Source organism: Carcharhinus amblyrhynchos, chromosome 14, assembly GCF_965287045.1.
Source record: "Carcharhinus amblyrhynchos chromosome 14, sCarAmb.v2.hapA, whole genome shotgun sequence".
Classification (NCBI taxonomy): domain Eukaryota; kingdom Metazoa; phylum Chordata; class Chondrichthyes; order Carcharhiniformes; family Carcharhinidae; genus Carcharhinus; species Carcharhinus amblyrhynchos.
In genome coordinates this window covers 19,596,911-19,623,001 of record NC_137337.1, presented here as the reverse complement: position 1 = coordinate 19,623,001, position 26,091 = coordinate 19,596,911, and the positions used below count along the sequence as shown (strand labels likewise).

The 26,091-nt window shown below is 39.7% G+C and overlaps 1 protein-coding gene across 4 annotated transcripts in view; it reads left to right on the top strand.

Annotated features, from left to right (window-relative positions):
* The window catches only part of ppp4r4 (protein phosphatase 4, regulatory subunit 4), a 135,631-nt gene that overhangs the window by 56,082 nt on the left and 53,458 nt on the right, over positions 1-26,091 (top strand). For 3 of the 4 annotated variants that reach the window (XM_080202346.1, XM_080202345.1, XM_080202347.1), the window contains 6 exons: positions 1,843-1,945; positions 8,256-8,403; positions 10,717-10,790; positions 19,542-19,648; positions 22,887-22,994; positions 24,037-24,158. In XM_080202346.1, the coding sequence (XP_080058472.1) occupies positions 1,843-1,945; positions 8,256-8,403; positions 10,717-10,790; positions 19,542-19,648; positions 22,887-22,994; positions 24,037-24,158 (662 nt within the window). Of the gene's footprint in view, positions 1-1,842; positions 1,946-8,255; positions 8,404-10,716; positions 10,791-19,541; positions 19,649-22,886; positions 22,995-24,036; positions 24,189-26,091 lie in introns of those variants that run through there. The other variant, XM_080202344.1, reaches the window with a different exon arrangement.

Below are 26,091 nucleotides of genomic sequence, written 5' to 3'. Positions count from 1 at the left end.
TGACCCAAGCTGGGAATGAAACCCGGGTTCCTTGGCGCTGTGAGGCAGCCGTGCTAACCACTGAGCCACTGTGCCACCTTTAGATATTGTTAGGAATGGAGAATTTTAGCTCTGAGAAAAAAATGAATAAGCTGTGGAACAGAGAAGGAAGAGGAGAGATTTAATTGTGTAAAATAAAACAGCCTAGATTAAATGACTAGGAAAGACATAATTACCATGGAACATAAAAGTAAAGTAACTAGTAGAGGAATTAAAGGGGAGTTGACAAAAAAATTGTTAATACAAAATGGGGGGGTGGGGGCACGGATAGGTAGAGGTTGAAACCCTCATTACATTTAAGAAAAATATTAAGATATGCACTTGCGATGCTGTAACCTAGGGACTAAGAGCTGAAAGGTGTGATTAGACTGTATTACTGTCTCGGCCAGCATAGATGCAGTGGGCAGATTGACCTTCTTTTGTGTCATAAATCTTTGTTTCTTGTAGTTCTTTTCTCTTTCCTATGTTTTAATGAGATTTTTGGTGAGGCAGATGTTGGACCACAGTTGATATTTCAACAGTAATATCAATTCTGTATTCTGAAGCCTACATAAGAAATCTGGTGTTTTGATTGTGGGCTAAACATTTTGACCTATGTGCAGAATGTTTCCTTTTAATCACTGTCAATCTCTGGTTGCCATTGGAGGAAGTATTATATCAAACAATTAATGCTAAAGATTGGCTACTGAAAATCATTGATTGTGTTGACACTTCAGTGAGATTATACAATATCAAAACTGTCAGTAGCTCAATGGTGCAGCAGGTAGGTTTCCTATTAAGCAGTCAGTTGTTATTAGCATATGTATTTCCAGCATTCGGCTTCATTTTGCGCTTTAGCATTTGCAGTTTACTTTAAAGAACACAAAGTTAGTGTTCTCAAACATGCTTGTTAAATTGAATAGTTGATCATTTAAACATTGTTTTTCATATAAGACCATAAAAAGTAGGAGCAAATTTTTTTTAAAAACAAATAACTGTGAGGTAGAACCTGCCAGATTTAAAGATATGCAGTAGTGCTTCAATAAAGATATCTGGTGCATCCAGATGGCTGCTGTTAATGTCATTAGTTTAAAAACATTATTGATTGCCACAGTAGTGATTTGCCAGTGTTGGAAAGCTGTCAGTAAGATAGAAAACAAATTGATTGTCAGATTATTTTTGTCCATGTGGTTTATGATCCCTCATCATAGATTATTGTTTTGATTTAATGACAGTTACTCTTCGTTTCACAGGTCAAGGTTCACTTGAGGATATTGAGTGGCAATTTACCCTGCTCTTTTTCAGTTGAAGAATACCTGCATTTACTTTAGTTTTTAATTAAATGTAAAGTTGAATGAACATCTGTAGGTGATTGAATCTGTAACTGTAACATTAAAGTCGCACCACTTCTTACAGGTAACAAAATGTATTGCTGTTACCTGAAATAAAAACAGAAAATTCTGGAAATATTCAGCAGGTCAGGCAGCATCGATGGAGAGACAATTACATGCTGATAACATTTCATTAGAACTCTGATGAAGGTCATTGACCTGAAACGTTCAGTATTATTTACTCCGTAGGAGCTGTCTGATGTACTGGAAATTTTTTCCATAGTTTTAGAAACACAGTACTTGCATTCAAACTGAATTACCATTTATGGTTTGGTTTGTTGGTCAGTGTGGTGTTATAAGATGCCTGTTTTTGATGGGGCTAAATTATTTTATCTCGCGCACACACATGTCCACAAACCCACAGCCTACTTTTGTGGTATCTGTCCGATCGATGTTCAGTTTGAAGGCGTAAATGCAATTGTTTTGTTTGCAGTTCTGGCCAAGATGTGCAGCGAACCAGTGTTGTTGTTAATCTACCAAACCTGATGCGACAGAATACTTCGGAAACGATTCGAAGAGTGGTGCCAAAAATCAGAGTAAGTTGCAACTTATCCATGAAGAATCAACTTTTGCATAATTGAAAATAATGACATGAAAATGCACCTTGTCAGGCCAAGTAAAATCAGCTAATGTGCTGTAATCAACATTGCATATCTGATTCAGAAATTATTGCTCAGCCAAATTAAAATCATTGGTAGCCCACTAAATTCTTTGCCATGCCTAATTTCCTGGTAGATAGTTTTAGTTAGTTCAATATCAAAACACAAATTAGCCCCTGAAAGGTTAGAATTTCAAAGATGCTTGCAAGTCTATTGCCTTACTGTCTAGCTCTTCAGTCATTGTTCCCTTTAAGCAGAAAAACAGAATTATTGAGCTATAAATATTTCTTTCTTCTCTCACTCTTTATTTCAAAACCAGAACTTAGTTGTGCCTCTGACCTTTTCTGGCAGTGAGTTACAGACCTTATAACCTACTGTGTGAAAATATTTCTCCTCAACTCTCTACCAATCCTTTCGCCAATTACTTTAAATATAAAACCTCTGATTGTTGAGCTCTCTGATAAGGAAGATAGTCCTTTCTACCCACTCTAGGCTTCTCATGATTTTATATACCTTAATTAAATCTCTAGTCAGCTTCACCTGTTCCCAAGAAAAAGACATGTACTGGTCCCACCAATGTCTAGAACGTTTTGCGTGGCTCACTTGACCCGCCACCGGGAACCTGCTGCAGAGGAATGCTTTCAGCAGACAGGAAGATCCCACCTGTGGAAAGGGCTGGAAAATCCCACCCCTAGATCCCGCGTAATCACTTAGCTGTGAAAAATCACAGGGCTATGGGAAAAGCACATGATAGTGGCAATAATCGGATAGCTGTATCAAAGTGTTGACACAGGGATATGGGAAACATTCTTTGAAACTTTTTTGTTCTAGGAAGATTCTGTAAGATCAGTCAATAGCCATTATATAGTGTGCTTGGTGCTGATTTGTAGGAAATCATCGATACTCATTAGAATCATTTGGTTACTCTTCTCACTGTTTTTGATTCTTTATTTACCAGTTGCAATTTGTCAAGAATTCCCTAAAAGAAAAATTGTCTTTGTTTATGATGAATATCAACAAATACCAGTGTTCATTACTCAGGAATGCCAGTGACTATCCACTGAAGAACTTGTTAGATTTTCTGCTGGAACTCAACTCCCAGCTACCTCCAGTTTAAGAAATGGGCAGTGGTAAATTATCCCAAGAGATTTCTCTAAGCTGTACATTTCAGAATATTTGTTAGCCATATGTTTCCTTCAAACCAGTTGATATAGAGCTGCCTTTGGATGCTTCCCTTTTGTGAAGGCAGTGTCATGTATTTTCTATTAACTCTAAATAACTTTTATACAGCAAGTGGTTTAGATAGTTAGAGCTGATTAGTTTTAGAATCCACCATATTATACTTCTGACAAATCTGTTCATCAAAAACGCCATATCTTTATGATAAGCAGTCAGTTTTTATTTGGTTACGTGCTGCATTCAGCATTAGGAACTGCATGCTGACTCGCATCATACAGCCCAGAAGGAAGCTGTTTGAAAGAATTATCCTATACTCTGTTCTTTCCAACAGCTGGGCAATTGTCTCCACTTCAACTATATATCCTGTGGGGTGGCACAGTGTTTAGAATTGCTGTCTCAAAGCACCAGGGACCTGGGTTCAATACCAGGCTTGGGTCACAGTGTGGAGTTTGCATGTTCTCCCCGTGTCTGTGTGAGCTTTCTCCAGGTACTCTGGTTTCCTCCCATAGCCCAAAGTGATATTAGTTAGGTGCATTGAGTGTGCTAAATTCTCCCTCAGTATATCCAAATAGGCACCAGAGCATGATGACTAGGGAAATTTCACAGTAACTTCGTTGCAATGTTAAATGTAAACCTACTTGTGACACAAATAATAAATATCTGACTATTAGAACACTATTTGGAATATCATCCTGCCAATTTTAAAAATCATTTTCTATTTGTTATAGTACAATTATGGGCATGACCAGACTGAATTCCTTTCAAAAAGATCTAAAGAAATTAATAAATGATAATTCCAGCTTTTTGAAATTGAGTGGGTTATGATGTAATTGTTAATGCTTGCTGTATCATAAATAAATAAAAAGTATATCATGGAATTTGTAGCATGGTTGCAAGGCAGAAGGAGATCATTCAGCCCATCAAGCCCAAGCCAGCTCTCTGCAAGAGCAATGTAGCCAACCCCACTCCACTATCCTTTCTCTCTCGTCTTGCAATTTTTCTTTTCCCCTTCAGAGTGCTGATCCCGTTCCCATTCTGAAAAATATGATTATCACCCTTTTCAGGCAGTACATTCCAGATCGTAACCTCTTGCTATATAAAAGTATTTTTTCTCGGGTCGTGTTTGGTCTTGGACCAATCACCCTAAATCTGTGTCCTCTGATTTAAGTGTCGATGACTTTTACTTAATCTGCAATTATAAAAAGGGTTCAATGGACTTATAAAAGTCCGATGCCCATGCAGCTTGTATTATTATCGGGAATAAGTTATAAGCAAAATGTATATTTTGTAATGCTGGATTAGCAGCTCCAACTGTTAAAAGGACTCTTGATAAGTATCCAACATTTGAATCCTTTATTTTTCAGTCAACCTGATAGGTGAAACATCTGTATATGAACACTGAAAGAAAGAAAATCATCACAAAATATAATAATTGCCAATTACTGATACCGTGTTACTGGAACTTCAGACAGTTGGAATTTATCATTTTACTTTGCCTGTCAGCAATTTAATGTACTCAAGCAGAATTTATGGCCAGATAGCAAGATCTGTTTATTTCATACAGTTAAAATGAACCCTAAATTATGCAATGAAGAAGGAAAGGTTTCAATTTTCCTACAGCTGAGATATCACCTATTGAGATGTTTCACCTGCAGGTACATAGCAGCTTGCTGAAATACCAAGAATAAATATATATATGACCTACATGGAGAAGAAGATCATTTTATAATGACCATTTTAAATCATCACATTCGATGTCTAAACAATGCCTATATTAAATGCAAAATATGTAGGTTTCAGTACAGCATTTAAAACTTATAGTTACATTATTACATGGGGGGAGGGAACAGAGATGAGGAGACTGAGACCGAGGATGTTAGCTCCCAGGTAGGGAAGGACTGTAGACAGTATGAGAGGGAAGTTAGACGGGTGGTGGAGAAGAGAAATGTCCAGACTGAGGGGCTGAGGTGTGTCTATTTTAATGCCAGGAGTGTAGTAAATAAGGTAGATGAGCTTAGGGCATGGATTGCTGCTTGGGAATGTGATGTGGTGGCCATCACAGAGACTTGGATATCTCAGGGACAGGACTGGGCACTTCAGGTGCCAGGATTCAGATGCTTCAGGAAGGACAGGGTTGGGGGCAAAAGAGGTGGTGGAGTGGCACTGTTGATCAGGGACAGTGTCATGGCTGCAGAGAAGGAGGATGCCATGGAGGGACTGTCTACAGAGTCATTGTGGGTGGAAGTTAAGAACAGCAAAGGGTCGATAACTTTGCTGGGTGTTTTCTATAGGCTGCCCAATAATGACAGGGAAGTTGAGGTGCAGTTAGGGAAACAGATCCTAGAGAGATGTAGTAATAACAGAGTTGTCGTGATGGGAGACTCCGACTGGAATATCCCAAGGGTAAGGGGTTTGGATGGGGAGGAGTTTGTTAGGTGTGTTCAGGAGGGTTTCCTGACACAGTACGTGGATAAGCCTACGAGAGGAGAGGCTGTACTTGACCTGGTGCTGGCTAATGAACCAGGACAGGTGTTGGATCTCTCAGTAAGAGAGCATCTTGGGGATGGAGATCATAATTCTATCTCCTTCACAATAGCATTGGAAGGAGATAGGATCAGGCAGGCTAGGAAGGTGTTTGTCTGGAGTAAGGGGAAATATGAAGACATCAGGCAGATAATTGGACGAATAAACTGGAAGGAGGCATTCTTGGGGAAAAGTACAGAAGGAAGGTGGCGGATATTCAAGGAATGTTTTACTGGAGCTCTGCACGATAACGTTCCGATGAGACAAGGAGGTTTTGGTAGGGCGCGGGAACCGTGGTGCACGAAGGTTGTGGTGAACCTAGTCAGGAAGAAAGGAAAGGTGTATAAAAGGTTCAGAGAGCTAGGAGATGTTAAGGATCTAGAGGAGTATAAGGCTTGTAGAAAGGAGCTTAAAAAGGAAATTAGGAGAGCCAGAAGGGGTCATGAGAAGGCCTTGGCAGGTAAGATTAAGGAGAATCCCAAAGCCTTCTACAAATATGTGAAAAGTAAAACGATGAGAAGAGAAGGGATAGGACCTATAAAAGGTGAAGGGGGAAAAGTCTGTTTGGAACCGGAAGAAATGTCGGAGGTGCTTAATGAGTACTTTGCCTCAGTATTCACGGTGGAAAGTGATCTGGGAGGTTGTACTACAGGTTTGCGGCAGTCTGAAAAGATTGAGTATGTGGATGTTAAGGAAGAGGATGTGTTAGAACTTTTAAACTCTATCAAGATAGACAAGTCGCTGGGACCGGATGGGATGTACCCCGGGTTACTGTGGGAGGTGAGGGAAGTGATTGCAGAGCCCCTGGTGATGATCTTTGCATCGTCGATGGAGATGGGAGAGGTTCCGGAGGATTGGAGGATTGCGGATGTGGTTCCTGTTTTCAAGAAAGGGAGCAGGGATAGCCCGGGAAATTACCAACCGGTGAGTCTGACCTCAGTGGTTGGTCAGTTGATGGAGAGGCTTCTGAGGGACAAGATTTATGAGCATTTGGAGAAGTTTAGAAATAATCAACATGGTTTTGTCAAGGGCAGATTGTGCCTTACGAGCCTAGTTGAGTTCTTTGAGAATGTGACTGAGCACATTGACAAAGGAAGAGCGGTAGACGTGGTTTACATGGACTTCAGCAAGGCGTTTGATAAGGTCCCCCATGCAAGACTTCTTGAGAAGGTGAGAGGGCATGGGATCCTGGGGGCTTTGGCCTTGTGGATCCAGAACTGGCTTGCCTGCAGAAGGCAGAGAGTGGTTGTGGATGGATCTTTTTCTGCATGGAGGTCGGTCACCAGTGGAGTGCCCCAGGGATCTGTTCTAGGACCCTTGCTGTTTGTCATTTTCATAAATGACCTGGATGAGGAAGTGGAGGGATGGGTTAGTAAGTTCGCAGATGATACAAAGGTTGGTGGTGTTGTGGATGGTCTGGAGTGATGTCAGAAGTTGCAGCGGGACATAGATAGGATGCAAGACTGGGCGGAGAAGTGGCAGATGGACTTCAACGCAGATAAATGTGTAGTGGTCCATTTTGGCAGGACCAATGGGATGAAGGAATACAATATCAAGGGTAGGAGTCTTAGCTGTGTTGAAGAGCAGAAGGATCTTGGGGTCCAGGTCCATAGGACTCTTAAATCGGCCTCGCAGGTGGAGGATGTGGTCAAGAAGGCGTATGGTGTACTGGCCTTCGTTAATCGAGGGATTGAGTTTAGGAGTCGGGAGGTAATGCTGCAACTTTATAAGACCCTTGTCAGACCACACTTGGAGTACTGTGCGCAGTTCTGGTCGCCTCACTGTAGGAAGGACATGGAAGCTTTTGAAAGGGTGCAGAGGAGATTTACAAGGATGTTGCCTGGATTGGGAGGCATGCCTTATGAAGATAGGTTGAGGGAACTGGGACTCTTCTCCCTGGTGAGACAAAGGTTGAGAGGCGACCTGATAGAGGTTTATAAGATGTTGAGAGGAATAGTTAGGGTGGATTCTCAGAGGCTACTTCCCCGGGCTGAAATGGTCGCTACGAGAGGACACAGATTTAAGGTGCAGGGAAGCGAGTACAGAGGAGATGTTAGGGGTAAGTTTTTCACTCAGAGGGAGCTGAGTGAATAGAATTGGCTGCCATCGGTGGTGGTGGAGGCGAACTCGCCGGGGTCTTTTAAAAGACTTCTGGATGAGTATATGGGATCTAATGGGACTGGGGGTTATAGATGGGTCTATGGCTTAGTAGGTATAGAAGTGATCGGTGCAACTAGTGGGCCGAAGGGCCTGTTTGTGCTGTAGTGTTCTATGTTCTATTATTTTTAACAGATTTTATTAAAAAGGAAATTTTGCTGTAAAATGTTAGTGCTCAAAAATAGGTGTATCTTTATATTGTATATAAAATATTATAATTATTAACCACCAGTGCCAAGCGTTCCTTTAAGTTTTTACAAAATGCTAAGACATTATGTTATGCTATTTTTTAAATATGTATTTATAGTGTCTGGAAAATAATGTGAACCAAGCTATTTTCCAGCAAATGAATAAACAATTTTTTCTCATGTAGACTTCTCTATTGTAGGAGGTACTGCATGTTGCGGGGGTGGAGATGCAGTTAGCTGCTGCAGTTTCTTTCCTTACCATCTTACAAGAAGAGTTAGTTTCCATTGCAGCTTATATCCATTCCTTTCTCCCAATCATATTGGCAAACCTGGATCACAGAGACACAGGTCAGTTCATTGCAGTTTAGTTGTTAAGCAAAAATGCTGAACAGTGTTCTTCAGCATTACACGTTTTATAATAGCATGATTCAAATTCAATTATGTGACTTTTAGTCTTTTTCTTTAAAAACAAAAGAATTGTGGAGCTAAAACATAAGTTCTGCTACAGCTTTACAAATTATCATTTCCAGAAAAAGAATGATAAACATAAAAACAGAATAGTGAGAGGTTTTCAAACTGCACCGTACATTTTTGTGTTGGTATTTGAAACACTGATATCAAATACACCAGTATGTTATTATGTAACAGGTCAGTTGTGGATTGAGGCAAATATCTATATATACATTCATCCCGCAAAAGCTTGCGTTTATACAATGCCATTAAAGCAGAGCAAGTATCAAGGAAGTTCAGATGTAAAAAACATGCTGAGCCAAAGAAGTGGCTACTAGGGAGGTGGCTAAATGCTTAAAGATGAAAGCTTTGACAGTTTACAAACAAAGAAGAGGAGGGTACTGGGGGGATGAAAAGGTTTCTCCAGTTAAAATTTGAGTTGTTACAGCATTGCATGTAATTTTCAAAAATTTGAATAATTTTTGCTTAATATCTGATGGGAAGAATCAGCAATTGTAAGTAAAATTATAAATAAACACTTCACAATGGCTCCTGTCAAGGAAGTGAGTGCATCAGTGCAGGTTTGCTTTGTTGAGATGAAGAATGGGTAAATATTCCAGAGTTGACTTGACTATATATATTGGAGTATTTTTGGTCACATTCCCTCAGGCAGCTAAGTAAGCAGATAGAGTCGATGATAGAGTACTTTGAACCTCAAGAGAAAGCTTATCAAACAAATAGTTTTTTCTCGTTTTCTGTTTTCCAATTTTCTTTGGAACAATTCACTTTAACTGGCCACCTCTAAAATTTAAAAAAAATATGAAAACAATAATTCAAACCCAGATGTGAGTTTTTTGAAATGATAGTTGGGAATCATATCTTAAAGTTAACATTGTTGCTCTATGTTTTACACCTGGGATATGTATTGACCAGGTTAACAGGACTGAACCGATTCCTCACTGTCCCACTCCTGAGTTGGTTATAACTAGGGTTTGAATTTAAAGGAGATGTGATATTGCCAATTTAATGCATATTAAACTATTCTTGGACTGTATGGCTCAGCCCAAGAAATAAGCTGGTCAGACTCTTTAAGTTATTAAGTATACTTAGTTTTATTGCTGAAACTCACTTGAGTAAAGATGCAGAAATTAATGAGAAGGATTAAAATGTATGAATGTGTCCAAAACAGTGCGCACAATCCCACCCCATACATGCAATAAAGAAATAAAACTCTGCAGAATATTGGAGCTTAAAACTGTGGCTAAGGAACAGATAAAGTCAGACAAAAAATATTCATGGATTGTACAGTGTCTTGCTTACCCCTGAAGGGTCTCTTTCCACCGTTGAGAAGTTGTGGCTGGTTGGTCTAGAATTCTCTCTCTACAGCCTCTCAGCTTGTAGAGATGAGGTCTTCTGGTGGATTTTTCAAATCACATACAGCTTAGCTTTAATGAAAAGGATTTCAGAATGAAGAGAAATGTGGTAAAGCTCTTGCCCCTGTGGCAGTCTCTCTGACTAATAAAAAGTCTAGTATTTTTCCTACACCCGAGAGCTAGATGTGACCAGTGTCCGAGCACTTTGTTTCCATAAAGGCAACTTTTGTCTTTCATAAATGCAGTGTAGTAGCTGCTGTAAACCAGAGGCCTTTGCTTAGGGAAAGTGCTCATTTCAATATATATCCAGCTGATTACATTATAAATTGATATTTTCTTTAATAGATGTATCTTTTTTGCAACTATTATTCCCTCTCTATGTCCCCGCAATCCTACTTCCCAGTTGACTTGTATTTGAAACACCACTAACTTTACCAAAGACAGTTTCAGAACATTCATTTCTTGGAACTAGGTTGTCCAAAACAAACTGTCATTGTCCATTGTTGGAACACATATTTGAAATATTAAAGACAGTCACTCCAAAGCTACATTCTTAAGCTTATCGGGTCTTTCTTCTGGCAATAATAGTAAGTGCTGCTTTTATTAGACTGACAAACTGAGCCAAATAATGAGGACTGCCAAATATCAGTCTCTTTTGTTTCTTTAAAGGTATTTATTTTCTGGATATAAAAAAATCATAATTTTTTATGCATGCAACAATCAGGGCTCTTAGATTAGCTTGTATGATTGGGCAGTAGAGCTGATTTTTGCAATGTATGAAACCAATAATTTTAAATTACTTTATCAAAGTTTAATGTTTTCTTTTTTTTTTGGCCAGTGGTCAGCAATGCCTGGTTGGAAACCCTCCTGACTGTAATCAATTCTTTACCAAAGGAAACTATCAGGCAAGAGGTAACATTAAAAAATAAAATAACCTACATGTATATGGGTACATTTTATTGATTCCATTTAAGCATATATATCTTTATGAATATATATAATGTACTAACACCTTTTATAAAATATTTTTTATATATTTGCAGAAATTCAGATTAAACAGGGTCTGTGGCACTCAGAATGACTATAATGATATTAAAGTGTGTCACTGGTCATTCGTACAAGAAATCATGGCTTTTCTGCCTGTTATTGTTAAGCAGAAATGTTTCTAAAAATCATAATGCAGCACAGAAAGAGGCCTTACTGCCCTTGGTGTATGTGGTCATAATTGCATTTGGCAATGTGGTGTTGAGCTGTCTTCTCAAACCATTGCAGTCCATGTGTTATAGGTACACCCATGATGCTATTAGAAGGGAGATATTTTGGCCCAGTGATGCTGAAGGAACAGTGATGTATTTCTAAGTCAGATTGGTCTCTCACTCAGTAAACTTGCAGATGATGATATTCCCAATTGCCTGCTTCCCTCACCCTTCTAGATAGAAGAGGCTATGGTTTAAAAGTGCAGTTAAAGAAATCTTGGTGCAATGCATCATAAATTGCACTACGGCCACAGTAGGGAGTGAAAGTTTAAGGTGGTGGATGGGATACCAATAAATCAGGCTGGTTTGTTCTGTATGGTGTCAGACTTTGAGTGTTGCTGGAGTAACATTCATTCAGGCAAACATTTCAACATGGTCCTAATTTGCACCATGTCGATGATGGGCAGGTTTGGGGTTATCAGAAAATTAGTTGCTCATTGCTCATACCTGTCATCCTGCTCTTATAGCCATATTATTTTTGTGGTTGGCCCAGTGAGGTTTCTGGTCAATAGCAACCCCCAGGATTTTAAAAGGAGGGGAGGGGTAGAATTAATGGTGATAAATCTATTGGCAATCAAGGGGAGAGGTCTAAGTGTTCTCTTGTTGGAGATGGTCTTCATCTGGCACCATTATGATGTACATGTTATTTGCCACTTTATCAGCCCAAGCCTGAATGTTGTCCAGGACATGTTGGCATGCTGAAACAAACTGTTTTATTATGTGGATCTGCAAGTGGAACTTAAATTGCATGATCATCATAAGTATCTCCTCTTCTGACATTATATTGATGGGAAGATCACTGATGAAACAGCTGAAGGTTGTTGGGACTTGACACTGCTGTCCGAAATGCAACAAAATCCTCGTGTTGAGATAATTAGTTCCAACAATCACAACCATCTTTGCGTGCAAGGTATAACTCCAGTCAATGGAGAGTTTTCCATCCTGATTCTCATTGACTTCAGTTTTACTCGGACTGCTTGATCCCACACTTAGCCAAATGCTAAAGACAGACATATATTTATATTGTGCTTTTCACGACCCCTGGGTGTCTCAGCGACTGATGTACTTTGAAGTGTAGTGTAGTCACTATTGTAATGTAGGAAAGGCAGCAGTAAGTGTGCACCCAGAAAGCTCCTGAAATACCAATGTGATAATGATCAGATAATCTGTATTTTGTGATGTTGATTTAGGGATAAATGAAAATAATAAGGGAGCTCTACCTTTGAAATGGTGCCATTGGATCTTTACTGCCCCACTCGAGAGAGAAGATGGTCCCTTGGGTTGAATGCCTTATGTGAAAGACTGGACTGCCACCCTTGATTTTTATGTGCTCAAATCCTGGGGTGGGACATATGCCCAGAACATTGTGATGCAGAGAGCAATATCAGCTGAACCACGGGTGACAAATGACTTCAAGGACAGTCACTCTCACCTCGCTGTGGAATATGGTACTTTTGTCCATGTTTGGACCAGTGCTGTAATGGAGTCAAAAGCCAAGTGGCTTGGCATCGGTGAGCAGGTTGTTGCTAAGTAATTGTCGCTTGATAATGTCATTGACTGCACCTCCCATCACTTGATTGACGATTGAGTGTAGATTTAATTACAGATGTCCTCTTCAGAATGTTATTGCAGTATTTTGGTTATTTCAACAATCCCCAGGCTAGCACAAGGTAATTTAAAAGAATTATTTTGAAGAATTCATTCATAAATTTCAATGATTATGCATTCCGTCATGGAGTAAAAACAGCACAGGAAAATGGTCTAACAATGACTAACAGGAGGAGTTAATGATGGAATTCGATTGGAACAAGAGGCTTACAATGTTGCCAAAAAGATCAGTGAACCTGAGGGTCGCATGATTTTAAATTCAACAAAGGATCTGATAAAGAATAAATTAGGATAGGAGAGTAAACAAGATACTCCTCCTGTTAGCCTCTACAAGGTGACCATGAAACTAACAACCCATCTGGTTCACCAATGTCTTTTAGGGAAATAAATCTGCCATCTCTCTGCCATCTGGCCTATGTGTGACTTAAGACTTACAGCAATGTGGTTGACTCTTAGCTGCCCTCTGAAATGACCCAGCGAGCCACTCAGTTCAAGGGCAATTAGCACTATCCATATCATAAAAGAATTTTTAAAAAGGATTGTATTTATGCCCCGATCATTGCCAGTTCACTGTTTCACCTGATGTTGTCTGTCAGCCACCCAGTCCACACTGGTAGTGGATAATTAATGACCACTTAAGGTTATTTCCTGCATGGGGCTGCCCAGCAGAGTTCAGGAGCTGGGGTGAGTTGAGCCTGGAAAGTTGCCCTGGAGCTGAGGTTGCCACTTTCTCCATCAGTGACCTACTTTCCACATCAGGTACCCCCCACACAAGGTCTGTTCCCTGGTCTAACCAACAAGACTTCCATCCCCCCCTTGGGCCTCATCTCTCCTTCCCATCTTGAGACCACTTGCACTTATCTGATTCAAGACACCAGGACTTAGAATCACTGCTTGTCGTTCCTATCATGACCACTGTGTTCCTGACACTGTTGGCTGCCAGCTCTCTGAGATGGAACTTCCTCCCAAGTGACAATAGATCTAATGCAGGTGGGAGCTATACAATAAATGGCAGAACCATCAGGAGTATAGACACACAGAGGGACCTGCGTGTGCACGTCCACAGATCTTTAAAGGTGGCAGCACAGGTGGAAAAGGTGCTGAAGAAACTGTATGGCATGCTTGCCTTTATTGGACGGGGCATAGATTATAAAAGTTGGCATATGATGTTGTAGTTATATAGTAAAAAGTCTGACAACACCAGGTTTTAGTCCAACCTATTTATTTGATAATATACTCGCAAGCTTTCGGGTTAGCCCCTTCGTCAGATGAATGGAGAGTTCTGGCCTCAGACAGAGCATATAAAGCACAGACAGTTTAGAGATTACTGATTAGAATATATAGAACATTGGTTAGGCCACATTTGGAATACTGCATCCAGTTCTGGTTGCCGCATTACCAGAAGAACGTGGAGGATTGGAGAGAGTGCAGAAAAGATTTACCAGGATGTTGTCTGGTATAGAGGGTATTGGCTATGAGGTGCAATTGAGTAAACTAGGGTTGTTCTCCCTGGAAAGACAGAGGTTGAGGGGCCACCTAATAGAGGTTTACAAAATTATGAAGGGCATAGATAGGATGAACAGTTGGAAGCTTTTTCCCAGGTCAGAAATGACAAACACAAGGGATCACAAGTTCATGGCAAGGGGGGCAAAGCTCAGTACAGATATACGGGGGATGTTTTTTACACAGAGGGTGGTGGGGGCCTGGACCACACTGCCAAGCAAGGTGGTTGAGGTAGACATGCTAGGATCATTTCAGACTTATCTAGATTGCCACATGAACAGACCGGGAATAGAGGGACACAAGTGCATGGTTTAGTTAGGAACACATGATCTGTGCAGGCTTGGAGGGCCAAAGGGCCTGTTCCTGTACTGTATTGTTCTTTGAGAGGCAGAACTTTGGTCTCCAGCCAACTAACATTCAAAGAAGAGTACAACACAGGAACAGGCCCTTCGGCCCTCCAAGCATCCTTGGAGTGTGAAATATCTGGAAGGCAGCCAGTAACGGCACGGATACGTTCCCTACTGACTCTCTTTGGGTGGGAAACCCTGCCATCCAAAAAATCCTGCCTCTTCACTCCAGTAATTTAAAAGAATTATGTGGAAATGATAGGGAAACATTACACAAAATAGGATAGTAAATATAGAAAATACTGGAAATACTTGGTCAGGCAGCATCTGAAAAGAGAGAAATCTAGTCAAGGGGTTGAATTTTGTGGCTGGAGAGATAGCCAGAGACAGGCCTCACCTTGCCTGTTTTAGGAAGACCTGTTGAACCATAAGCCATGATGTGGAGATGCCGGCGTTGGACAGGGGTAAACACAGTAAGAAGTCTCTCAACACCAGGTTAAAGTCCAACCAGTTTATTTGATAGTAAACCCACAAGCTTTTGAAAATGCTGTTCCTTCGTCAGGTATGTGGAAAGTTCTGATCAGAGAAGGGCATATAAAGGAACACACGGTTTACAGAATACTGATTAGAATGTAAGTCTTTACAGCTAACCTGTTATTCAAGTCTTTAAAGGTGCAGACAATGTGAGTGGAGATAGCATTATGCATAGTTGAAAGAGATGTATACTGTTTCCAGACAGGACAGTAAGTGAGATATTGCAAGTTCAGGCAAGTCATGGGGGTTACAGATAGTGCGACATGAACCCAAGATCCCGGTTGAGGCCGTCCTTGTGTGCGGAACTTGGCTATCAGTCTCTGCTCAGTGACTCTGCACTGTCGTGTGTCGTGAAGACTGCCTTGCTTACCCGAAGATCAGAAGCCGAATGCCCATGACCGCTGAAGTGTTCGCTAACGGAGGGAACTGTCTTGCCTGGTGATTGTCAAGCAATGTTCGTTCATCCGTTGTTGTAGCGTCTGCATGGTCTCCCCAATGTACCATGCTTCGGGACATCCTTTCCTGCAGCATATTAGGTAGACAACGTTGGTCGAGTTGCAAGAATATGTGCTGTGTACCTGGTGGACCCGAACAAGACTTCTTCACCGCACAAGACCTTCAACCGATGCTATACACTAGATACATAGATGACGTTTTCTTCTTTTGGACTCATGGTGAACAATTACTGAAACAACGATATGATGACATCAACAAGTTCCATCCCACCATCAGACTCACCCATGGACTATTCTCTGGAATCGGTTGCATTCTTGGGCACACGTATCTCCATCAAGGACGGTCACCTCAGCAGTTCAGTGTACCACAAGCCCACAGATAACCTCACGATGCTCTACTTCTCCAGCTTCCACCCTAAACACGTTAAAGAAGCCATTCCCTACGGACAAGCCCTCCGTCGACACAGGATGTGCCCAGATGAGGATTGCAACAGACATCTCCAGACGCTGAAAGGTGCCCTCATAAGAACAGGATATGGTGCTTGACTCATTGATCGTCAGTTCCGATGTGCCACAGTGAAAAACCGCACCGACCTCCTCAGAAGACAAACACGGGACATGGTGGACAGAGTACCCTTCGTCGTCCAGTACTTCCCCGGAGCGGAGAAGCTACGACATCTTCTCCGGAGTCTTCAACATATCATTGATGAAGATGAACATCGCGCCAGGCCCATCCCCACACCCCCACTTCTTGCCTTCAAACAACCGCACAACCTCAAACGGACCATTGTTCGCAGCAATCTACCCAGTCTTCAGGAGAACAGTGACCACAACACCACACGACCCTGCCACAGCAATCTCTGCAAGTCATGTCGGATCATCGACATGGATGACATCATCTCACATGAGAACACCATCCACCAGGTACATGGCATATACTCTTGCAACTCAGCCAATGTTGTCTACCTAATACGCTGCAGGAAAGGATGTCCCGAAGCATGGTACATTGGGGAGACCACGCAGACGCTACAACAACGGATGAATGAACATAGCTCGACAATCACCAGGCAAGACTGTTCCCTTCCTGTTGGCGAACACTTCAGTGGCCATGGGCATTCGGCCTCTGATCTTCGGGTAAGCGTTCTCCAAGGCAGTCTTCACGACACACGACAGTGCAGAGTTGCTGAGCAGAGACTGATAGCCAAGTTCCGCACACATGAGGATGGCCTCAACCGGGATCTTGGGTTCATGTCGCACTATCTGCATCCCCCATGTCTTGCCTGAACTTGCAACATCTCACTTACTGTCCTGTCTAGAGATAATACACATCTCTTTAACCTATGCATAATGCTATCTCCACTCACATTGTCTGCACCTTTAAGACTTGAATAACAGGTTAGCTGTAAAGAGTCGCATTCTAATCAGTATTCTATAAACTGTGTGTGCCTTTATATGCCCTTCTCTGATCAGAACTTTCCACACACCTGACGAAGGAACAGCGTTTCCGAAAGCTTGTGGGTTTACTATCAAATAAACTGGTTGGACTTTAACCTGGTGTTGTGAGACTTCTTACCATAAGCCAATCAGGTAATGGCATTTACCAAGAGCTGCCTGCCAACTATGCCTGTTGCTTCTTTTCGTTGGGGGCTATAGTTGCAATCCCTCTGGCACATGCACAGAAATAGGCTAGTTACCCTCTCTAACTGATTCTGCCATTCAGTGAGATCATGACTGATCTGTAACCTGACTTCATTATATAGCACCTTGGTGAGACCGTACCTCAAGTACTGTGTATAGTTTTAGTTCCCTTACCTCAGGAAGAACACTTGCCTTGGGGAGTGCAAGAGAGCATCACTAGATTGATTCCTGGGATGATTAGATTGTCCACGAGGAGAGATTGAATAGATCAGCCCTATATCCCCTAGACTTTAAAAGGAATTGGAGGTGATAGCATTGAAACATGAAGTTTTCAAGGGCCTCGATGAGATAGGTGCAGCAAAAATGTTTCTCCTGGCTAGGGAGTCTAGAAAAAGATGTCACAGTCTCAAGCTAAGAGTCTGGCTGTTTAGGGCAGATGTGGAAAAATGTTTTTACTCATCTCCTCATCCAAGGTTTGTGGATCTTTGGAAAAGATTGAGCACATTCAAGTGAGAGGATTGACAAGTTTTTAAATACGAAGAAAATGGGAATACATGGTGAAAGTTGTAGCTTAGTATGTAAACCATGATCTTATTGAATGGCAAAGCAGGCTTGAGGTTGAATTGCCTATTCCTCCTCTTTCTTGCATTATGTTCTGAACATTCAAACGAAGCAGTTTATATTTTTGGAATTTTTCCATTCTACAAGAGGATGCAATAATATTTTATTGTAAATGACTAAAAATGGAAGCAAATTTTGCAAATGGCTTTTCCAGTAAAGTTGCATGTTTAAAAAAATACTAATACCAATGGGTAGATTTTTATTTTAAAAAGAAAGCATTGCTTGTGATTTCAGAATCTAAGTTTGTATGTTCATTTTTTTTTAAATGTTCTGGATCTCGTGCATTTTTGATTAAGCTGTTCACTGGTGATGACATGGTTTGAATTCATGAATCAGAGAGTAGCTGGCTGAGGTTCAGCCAATAAACAGCATTATTGACAATTGAGAAAATGGGGACAAGCTATCTATTTGAAGATTATAATTGTGAAAACAGCTAGGGAATTAAATGGTTTGCAGTTGGGATTAACTTTAGTAGAAGTCACCATTTGTAACTTAAGTTCAGACCAATTAGCAGTCTGATCAGGGCATTCATAAATAATCTTTGCTGAGAATTTACACATAATAAAAATAAATGCAGGATCGAATGTAGAAATAAATGAAATGGTTGACCTAGGAAAATATGTTGAGCATTTTTAGTTGTATAAATAATAAAGATTCTGATGTATTATATATTCACTTTAGTGGAATGAGGAAAGATGGTTCACATTTTAATTAGTCCAGCAGACTAGTCAATCTTTTGCTGAACTGTTCTTGGATCAAAAGGTTAATGAAGCATTATTCATTAGTACCCCATTTGGCAAGATGTAATAAATAGGTTAGTACAATTTTAATTCTTTTGTCATTCTACAACAAAAAAAGTTGTGACAATTTTGATATTTTTCACATTGGAATTTTGGGAACCACCACCCCTGTGCTTGTTGACTTACACTGGCTGCCACTTAAGCAATGCCTCGATTTTAAAATTCTCAGCCTTGTTTTTAAACCCCTAGTGAAGGGCAAGGCCACATATCTCTGTAATCTCCTCCAATCCCATAATTCCAAGATATCTACGCCCCTCTAACTGTTGAGCATCCCTGGATTTTACTTGATGCCTATAACTCCAGCTGTATGGGCCCTAAAGTTGCTAAAATGTTTTAATCCTAAACTCTCCACTTTCAAAGCTACCCCCTTGACCAGCTGCCTTAACATTTCCTTATGTGGCTCAGTGTTGTATTTTACTTTATATTTCCCAGTGATGAGCCTTTGGACCCTTTTATAGTGTTAAAGGTGCTGTATAAATACAAGTTGTTGTTATTGACAAATCATTTAACCATTCAATGTTATTTTACACCTTTTAATAATTATCACTTCTTCCTCATTCTCTTTGATATCCGGAATAACTAAGGGTTTTGATTTTTGTTTGGGAATTTTAGGTGTGCTAAATCAGCTTCAGCTTGATTATGTATTGCACATTGTTTATCTCTGTTCAGTAACTCCTTAATGCAATTTTTCTTAAATCTAGGCATGTGGTGGGAAAGGTTAATTCTGTAAATGACTTGTAATCCCATAAAAGTTTGCAATATTTGTAGAATTGCAAAAGCTTTACTGTGAATTAACCGTACAATGCATTATGTGGTGTAAGTTGGCAACTGTATTAAATTTAGCTGCAGTGACTAGTTGGAGCTAATAATTTCCATAGTAATCATTTTTGCTTCTATTTAGATTTTGTCCCCCCTGGTTTCAAAGGCTCAATTATCACAGACAGTCCAGTCACGTTTAGCTAGCTGCAAGATTCTGGGAAAAGTTGCCAGGAAATTTGAATCTCATATGTAAGTGAAAATAATTCTTTGGGTCTTCTCTGGCAAGCACAAAGAGCTGATATGAATATTACATAATATATCACAGCTCAGCTATCATACTTATAAGTTCTCCGATATGCAAGAATAGATAGTTGGTATTCTAACAAAATTTGCACCAATACTGTATTCTTGCATGGATACACTGTCTTGATGTTTATTGCTTAGCAATTATGAATCAGTGCGTTACCTGTCTACAGTTTAATCTGACTTTTATTCTCATTCATATTAACATCAGCAAAAAAATTTGTACAATTGAACTGCTACTCAGTTTAATTAATTTCTTAAAACAAGTTAATGGCCACAAATGCATTATAATTTCCTTCTCACCTCTAAAGTGATTTAAGCAGCAATTTCAAGGTGTGAAATGATCATTAAATCTATATTATTGTATGCAATCCAGAAGCGATTTATCCAAACATATCTAAAGTTATTACGCTATTTGGTATGTAATCCCTGCATTCTTGAATTATTTTGACAAATAAATATCTTTATCTCACTTCGAGGAGTTAGTTAACACACCATTAACTACTTTTGTGAGACCAATAATATATGAAGATAAAAAAGGCTCCTAAAATAGAGCCTTACAATGTTTTTAAATGTAGCTATCCTAATGCAATGGCAAAAATGCACAAACTGTCAGCATCCAGCATGGTTAATACTGTTCAAAATATGGATCCAAATCTGAGTTAAACTATTCCTGTAATCTACATTCCATCCTAGCCATTCCCAAGTGTGAACACTTCACTTTAGGATTCAGGTGACAATTAAATACCTGAAGCTTTATCAGAAACATTTCAATGAGATAATGTGGGCACACTCAGTGCTTTTTAACCATAGTTAATTGCACTGAACCTTCGAGGATTGTGTTGATCTTTCTTTGACCGAGTCAAGAATTTTTCTTTTCTCGAGGCTATATGGATATATGCCCGTTTTGTTTCAGTTTATTTTATATTTCATATTGTTGTTATCCGTTATACAATGTTTTGCAATTTTGACATGATTTTAAACAAATAGTATTCCCTTTATTTCCTATAAATCTTTGGTAGATTTTAAGAATGTACAGACAATTTATTTGGAACTTGATTTATAACCTTTTCTATGTTTCTGAAGAGGTATTATTAATTATTTTATTCAGAATTCCTTGCTGTTGTCTATAATCTAAGGTGAAGTTTGATTTAAAATTAATTCTGAAAATAAAATTGGAGAAAATTGAGATATTTACTTGTAGCTAGTTAATAAAGTAACAAAGTATAAAGATGGGATTTTAAAAAAAGTTTCAGTGGCAATCTGACTACAACATGCAGAAGTGGTGATGCTTCGTACTTGCAAGCTTAGACCAAATAATGTTGCTGTGGTATGTTTGCTGATAACACCCAATTCTCCTTCTTAACACCCCTGTGCTGTCAGACTGTATGAGTCTTAATAAGATCAAACCAATTCTGCCAAGTGAACTGTGGCTCTGCTTTTGTCGCCTTCATCCTCCTCATGTAGCCATTAGTTCAGGCTGTGTAAAATCTTGTTATTTGTTTGATCTAGGGCCTAACATAACTTGTCAGTTTGTTTCACCCTCGAAAATATCATGTACTGAAATCCTTATCCACGTTTTTGTCACAACTAGAATTCAAGCTTATCTTTGCCGGGCTTTCCAGTTAATACCATCCTTCCCAATTATTGCAGATGTTTTGTTCCCCTTCTTCCATAGCCTTGAATTTAAATCTTCACACGATCATTCATGCCCCATCATTGCAATCTCCTCTGATATTCCATCCTCGGCCCTTGATCCTTGGACTTTGTACATTCCTGGGAGGGAACTTTTAACCATCTTGATCTTGATTTGTAGAATATCCTCCATAAATCTCTCCATCTTTCAGTCTATCTTTTCAGCCAAACCTTTGGCCAGCCCTTTACCCTTCAGGCATGACATAGCAGCAATTCATTTATCCCTTTTTGTTTGCATCCTGTTTGTCTTGGTCGATATGCTATGTTAAAGACACTATAAATTCAATTTATTCTTGTAAAGTGGTATCAGCAATAATTATGGGGGCTTTCATAGTCTTTTCTGTTTTCGAATGATGTGTTTGCTTGTAGATGTGCTGCAATTCATTTCCTTAGCTTTAGCTGGAATATGAAATAAAGCATTTCATGGTGGAAGTGGTTCCATTCCATTGACTAAAGAGTGCGATGAGGCGACGGTGCAGAGGGACCTTGGGGTCCTTGTGCATGAGTCGCAAAAACCCAGCTTGCAGGTGCAGCAGGTGGTCAGGAAGGTGAATGGAATGCTGGCCTTCATCGCGAGGGGGATTGAATATAGAAGTAGGGAGGTCTTGCTGCGGCTGTATAGGGCATTGGTGAGGCCGCAGCTGGAGTACTGTGTGCAGTTTTGGGCGCCGCACTTACGCAAGGATATTTTGGCCTTGGAGGGAGTGCAGAGGAGATTTACTAGGCTGATGCCGGAGTTGAGGGGGTTGAACTATGAGGAGAGGCTGAATAAATTAGGCTTGTACTCGTTAGAGTTTAGAAGAATGAGGGGAGATCTCATTGAGACGTATAAGATGATGAATGGGATGGATAGGATAGAGGTGGAGAGACTCTTCCCGCTCAGAAAGGATAGCAGGACTAGGGGGCACAGCCTCAAGATAAAGGGGGGGGGGGGGTGCGCGGTTTAGAACGGAGTTGAGGAGGAACTTCTTCACTCAAAGGGTGGTGAATCTCTGGAATTCTCTGCCTGTTGAAGTGGTGGAGGTTACCTCGCTAAATATTTTTAAGACGCGGGTTGATGGGTTTTTGATAAGAGAGGGGATTAAGGGTTATGGGGAGAGGGCGGGAATTTGGAACTGAGCCACGACAGATCAGCCATGATCTTATTGAATGGCGGGGCAGGCTCGAAGGGCTAGTTGGCCTACTCCTGCTCCTATTTCTTATGTTCTTATGAATCCTGATATCGCTGCTTGTAAATTGCTGCTTTATAAATCAACCTCCCCTTCTTTGTCTCTGCCTCTCTCTCTCATACATATTTTTGATGTTTCTATGTTATTGGAATATAAGATTTCTTGAGATTAGGATAATATTGATACTGTAGTTTCTATCACTTTAATGTTTCCATAATCCTCATTATGTTCTAAAACAGTACATTTCAGCTATGTGTCTTATTTTAGACTTATTAGGAAATGGGCAAAAAAAAACATAAACAGCTATATTGTCTCTGCAGAATAAAACGAGATATTCTGCCTCTAGTGAAATCACTTTGCCAAGATGTAGAATATGAAGTTCGCTCCTGTATGTGTCGTCAACTGGAATTCATAGCACAAGGAATTGGGTAAATATCATAACTTGTATCTTAAGCCTATGTAAAGAAAACCTTTGCTTAAGTGAAATAAGAATGCTATATCTTAGATAAAACCATAAATACTGCAATTTTCTGAGCAACTTTGAAATTAATGAAGCAAATAATTGATTGGACTAGACAACTCTGTGCCAGGTTACAGGAAGGAAAATAACAGAAGGAATTTTTAATTAACACTTTGTAGCATTATGCTATAAAGAAGGTGTTGAGTCCTGACTCTACAAAATAGAACTGGTCAAGATGAAATTTGCTGCATACATATTCAGCTTACATAATATTAGCAAATTGTGCATTGAAGTCTTTTTAAGATGATATAGTTTCCTTAACACTTGGATCAAATTTATTAATTATGTTTTGTGTGTAGCATTTTCAGTTTTGTATTTAAAAGCAGCTTGCCAACTGAATTCAATTGTTTATTTTACAGTGCTAATTACGCTTATAAATCCATACAATATTGACAGCTTTTATAGTTGATTAGTATGCTGGAATGTAATATGGTCTATATTCCTGGAATTGCAATGATCTAATTTTGATGTCATTCAGTTAGGTGAATTTTGACTTCTGGTTTAAATTTGGCTTTGAAGGTTTCAAAGTTGGAAACTGAATATTTTGAAATTGTGATACAGCGACTGCTTGGAGTACGTGAAATTATTCTGTAATTTTAGACAACTGATCTCAATACATGCATCACTAATATAAGGTTGCATATTCCTTTCTTAAAAAGTGGGATTAATTCCAAGTGCTTTGGATTTAGTGCAAGATTCAACTGCCATTCATTCTTGATGCTCCACAAACCTTCTCTATAATTAGGTCTTGTGCTTTACATTTTAGTCAACCGTGACTTACCTGTGTAAACTTACTAATTTCTAGGCAATTGATAGGATTTATGTTCAGGTTACATTGACAGGAATTGAAAGAAGACTGTTAGAATTTGTAAGACAAGTAGGGCATTCTGCATCAGTGGGACTTGCTTTGATCTTTTAATACAAATTAGTTTTTATTTTTCTATATACAGGGTTGAACAGACTAAAAGTGCAATACTTCCTGAATTAGTAGAGCTGGCTAAGGATGAAGGGAGCAGTGTACGCATTGCTGCATTCGACACCATTGTTAATCTGCTTGTGATGTTTGACAGTGGTAAGTTTCCCAGCGGTAACAGCTTATTTGGTGAGTGAATTCAAGTACATAATAAATTGTCAATGTTGCCAATTGGTGATTAAATGGGAACATTTAGCCTAATAACGTATTGACAGATTTTAAGTGAAATCATTAAGTTAGACGATGGTTTCTATGATGCAGTCTGCCAATTGGATAGAACGTTATCATTTTTTTATTGTCTTAACTATAAGCTTCAAAATATACATCCAAGTGAGCGCTATGAGGTCTGCCAATATTATATACCACCTTATTTGCATCATTTAAAAATTACCACTACACATGCAGAAGAAAAACTATTGAAAATACACCTTCCCATGATTTCACTGATGAAGTAAACAAAATGCTGAAATAAACCACAGAATCAGAATCCTTGTCAAACTGGAATTGTATTATTTAAAAATACTTCACTTTGTAGTGACCAAACTTGCTTTGTCTTTTATTTTGTGAAGACCAAGCTTGTTTGCGATGCAAATAAATATTAATTTGATTCCCAACATGTTTGCTGCCTGAAAAGTGGACTCTTCGTTGTAATGAATTGTGATTGAGTCAAAGTTTGTGGGCGGAATTTTCCCATCCCACCTGCCATAAGATTATAGCAGATGGGACATGGACCATGCAAAGGCCCATTTGATCTCTGGTGGAATTTTCCCGTCTTGGGGGCAAGTGCAGCCGGAAAATCCCGGCCTGTGTGCCTGTATGAGCGCTCGTGTGTCTGTGCATGTGTGTGTCACCTGTGTGTATGAGAATGAAAGATTACCATGAGGCTGTCACGGGCCGGGGAAAATAAGGGCAAATGCTCCGCGGGGATCCGAATTAACTATGAAAGAGAGCGATTAGGCAAGGGTTATAGCAGACTTGTGTCTTTGTTATAATGAGCCTCAGAATTCTTTGATTTGGGAATTGAGAATGGACTTGGTCTTGACCAACCCAGAGTTGATTAATTTGGGTAATTTAGTGTCTCAAAAAAACTTGCAATTCAAACTAATGAGCTTGCAGGATCTCATATGTTTTTCCAAATGGAGAGTATGCTTGCTTCAGCTTAGGCAATTCATAACTGCTAAGTAGTAGGGAGAAATGAAACACCTGTGTGGCTTAAAAAAGCATTCCTGAGCTCTAAAAGACCAATGCTTTCATTCAGTCAAAAGGTCTTGAGTTGGCAAGCAGTCATTTCACTATTCTGTGAAGCCAGAGAGCAAATTGTATGAAGCAAGTAAACTTAAATATGGTAGGTTTCTTTTAAGTTTACAGCTAACAGAGGCTTTTTTTCCCCAAGTGTCTGAAAAAGCTCAGTGCAGGTTGGCAATAAATTTAACTAGCATAGTTTGTTCCAAAATACATAATCCTCAGCATCCAATGTTCTACCTTAAATATAAGACTAAAGCATTAAATTTCAAAGTACTTAACAAAGTCAGGCATTAATATGATAACTCCTAAGACTTGTTGAATTTTCTTCTCTCAAAATTCCAACACTTGTTTTCTTTGAATCTGAAACTCACGGCACACCTTTAATCTTCCATTCCTTCTCATTGATTGGAATGTATATTGAGTCAAAAGTAGCAAAAGCCCCAATCGTGGTCAATTTAACATTCTCTTTATTCAGTTGAGCTATTCAACTCCAGTCTAAAATGGTAGTGTTTCCCTAGTTCCCTAGTAAGAGCAGCATGGTGGCATAGTCACAGGGATCTGGGTTTGATTCCTGGCTTAGGTCACTCTCTGTGCAAAGTTTGCACGTTCTCCCTGTGTCTGCATGAGTTTCCACCAGGTGCTCTGGTTTCCTCCCACAATCCAAAGATGTGCTGGTTAGGTGCATTGGCCATGCTAAATTCTCTCTGTGTATTCAAACAGGCGCTGGAGTGTGGCAATAAGGGGATTTTCACAGTAATTTCATTGCAGAATTAATGTAAGCCTACTT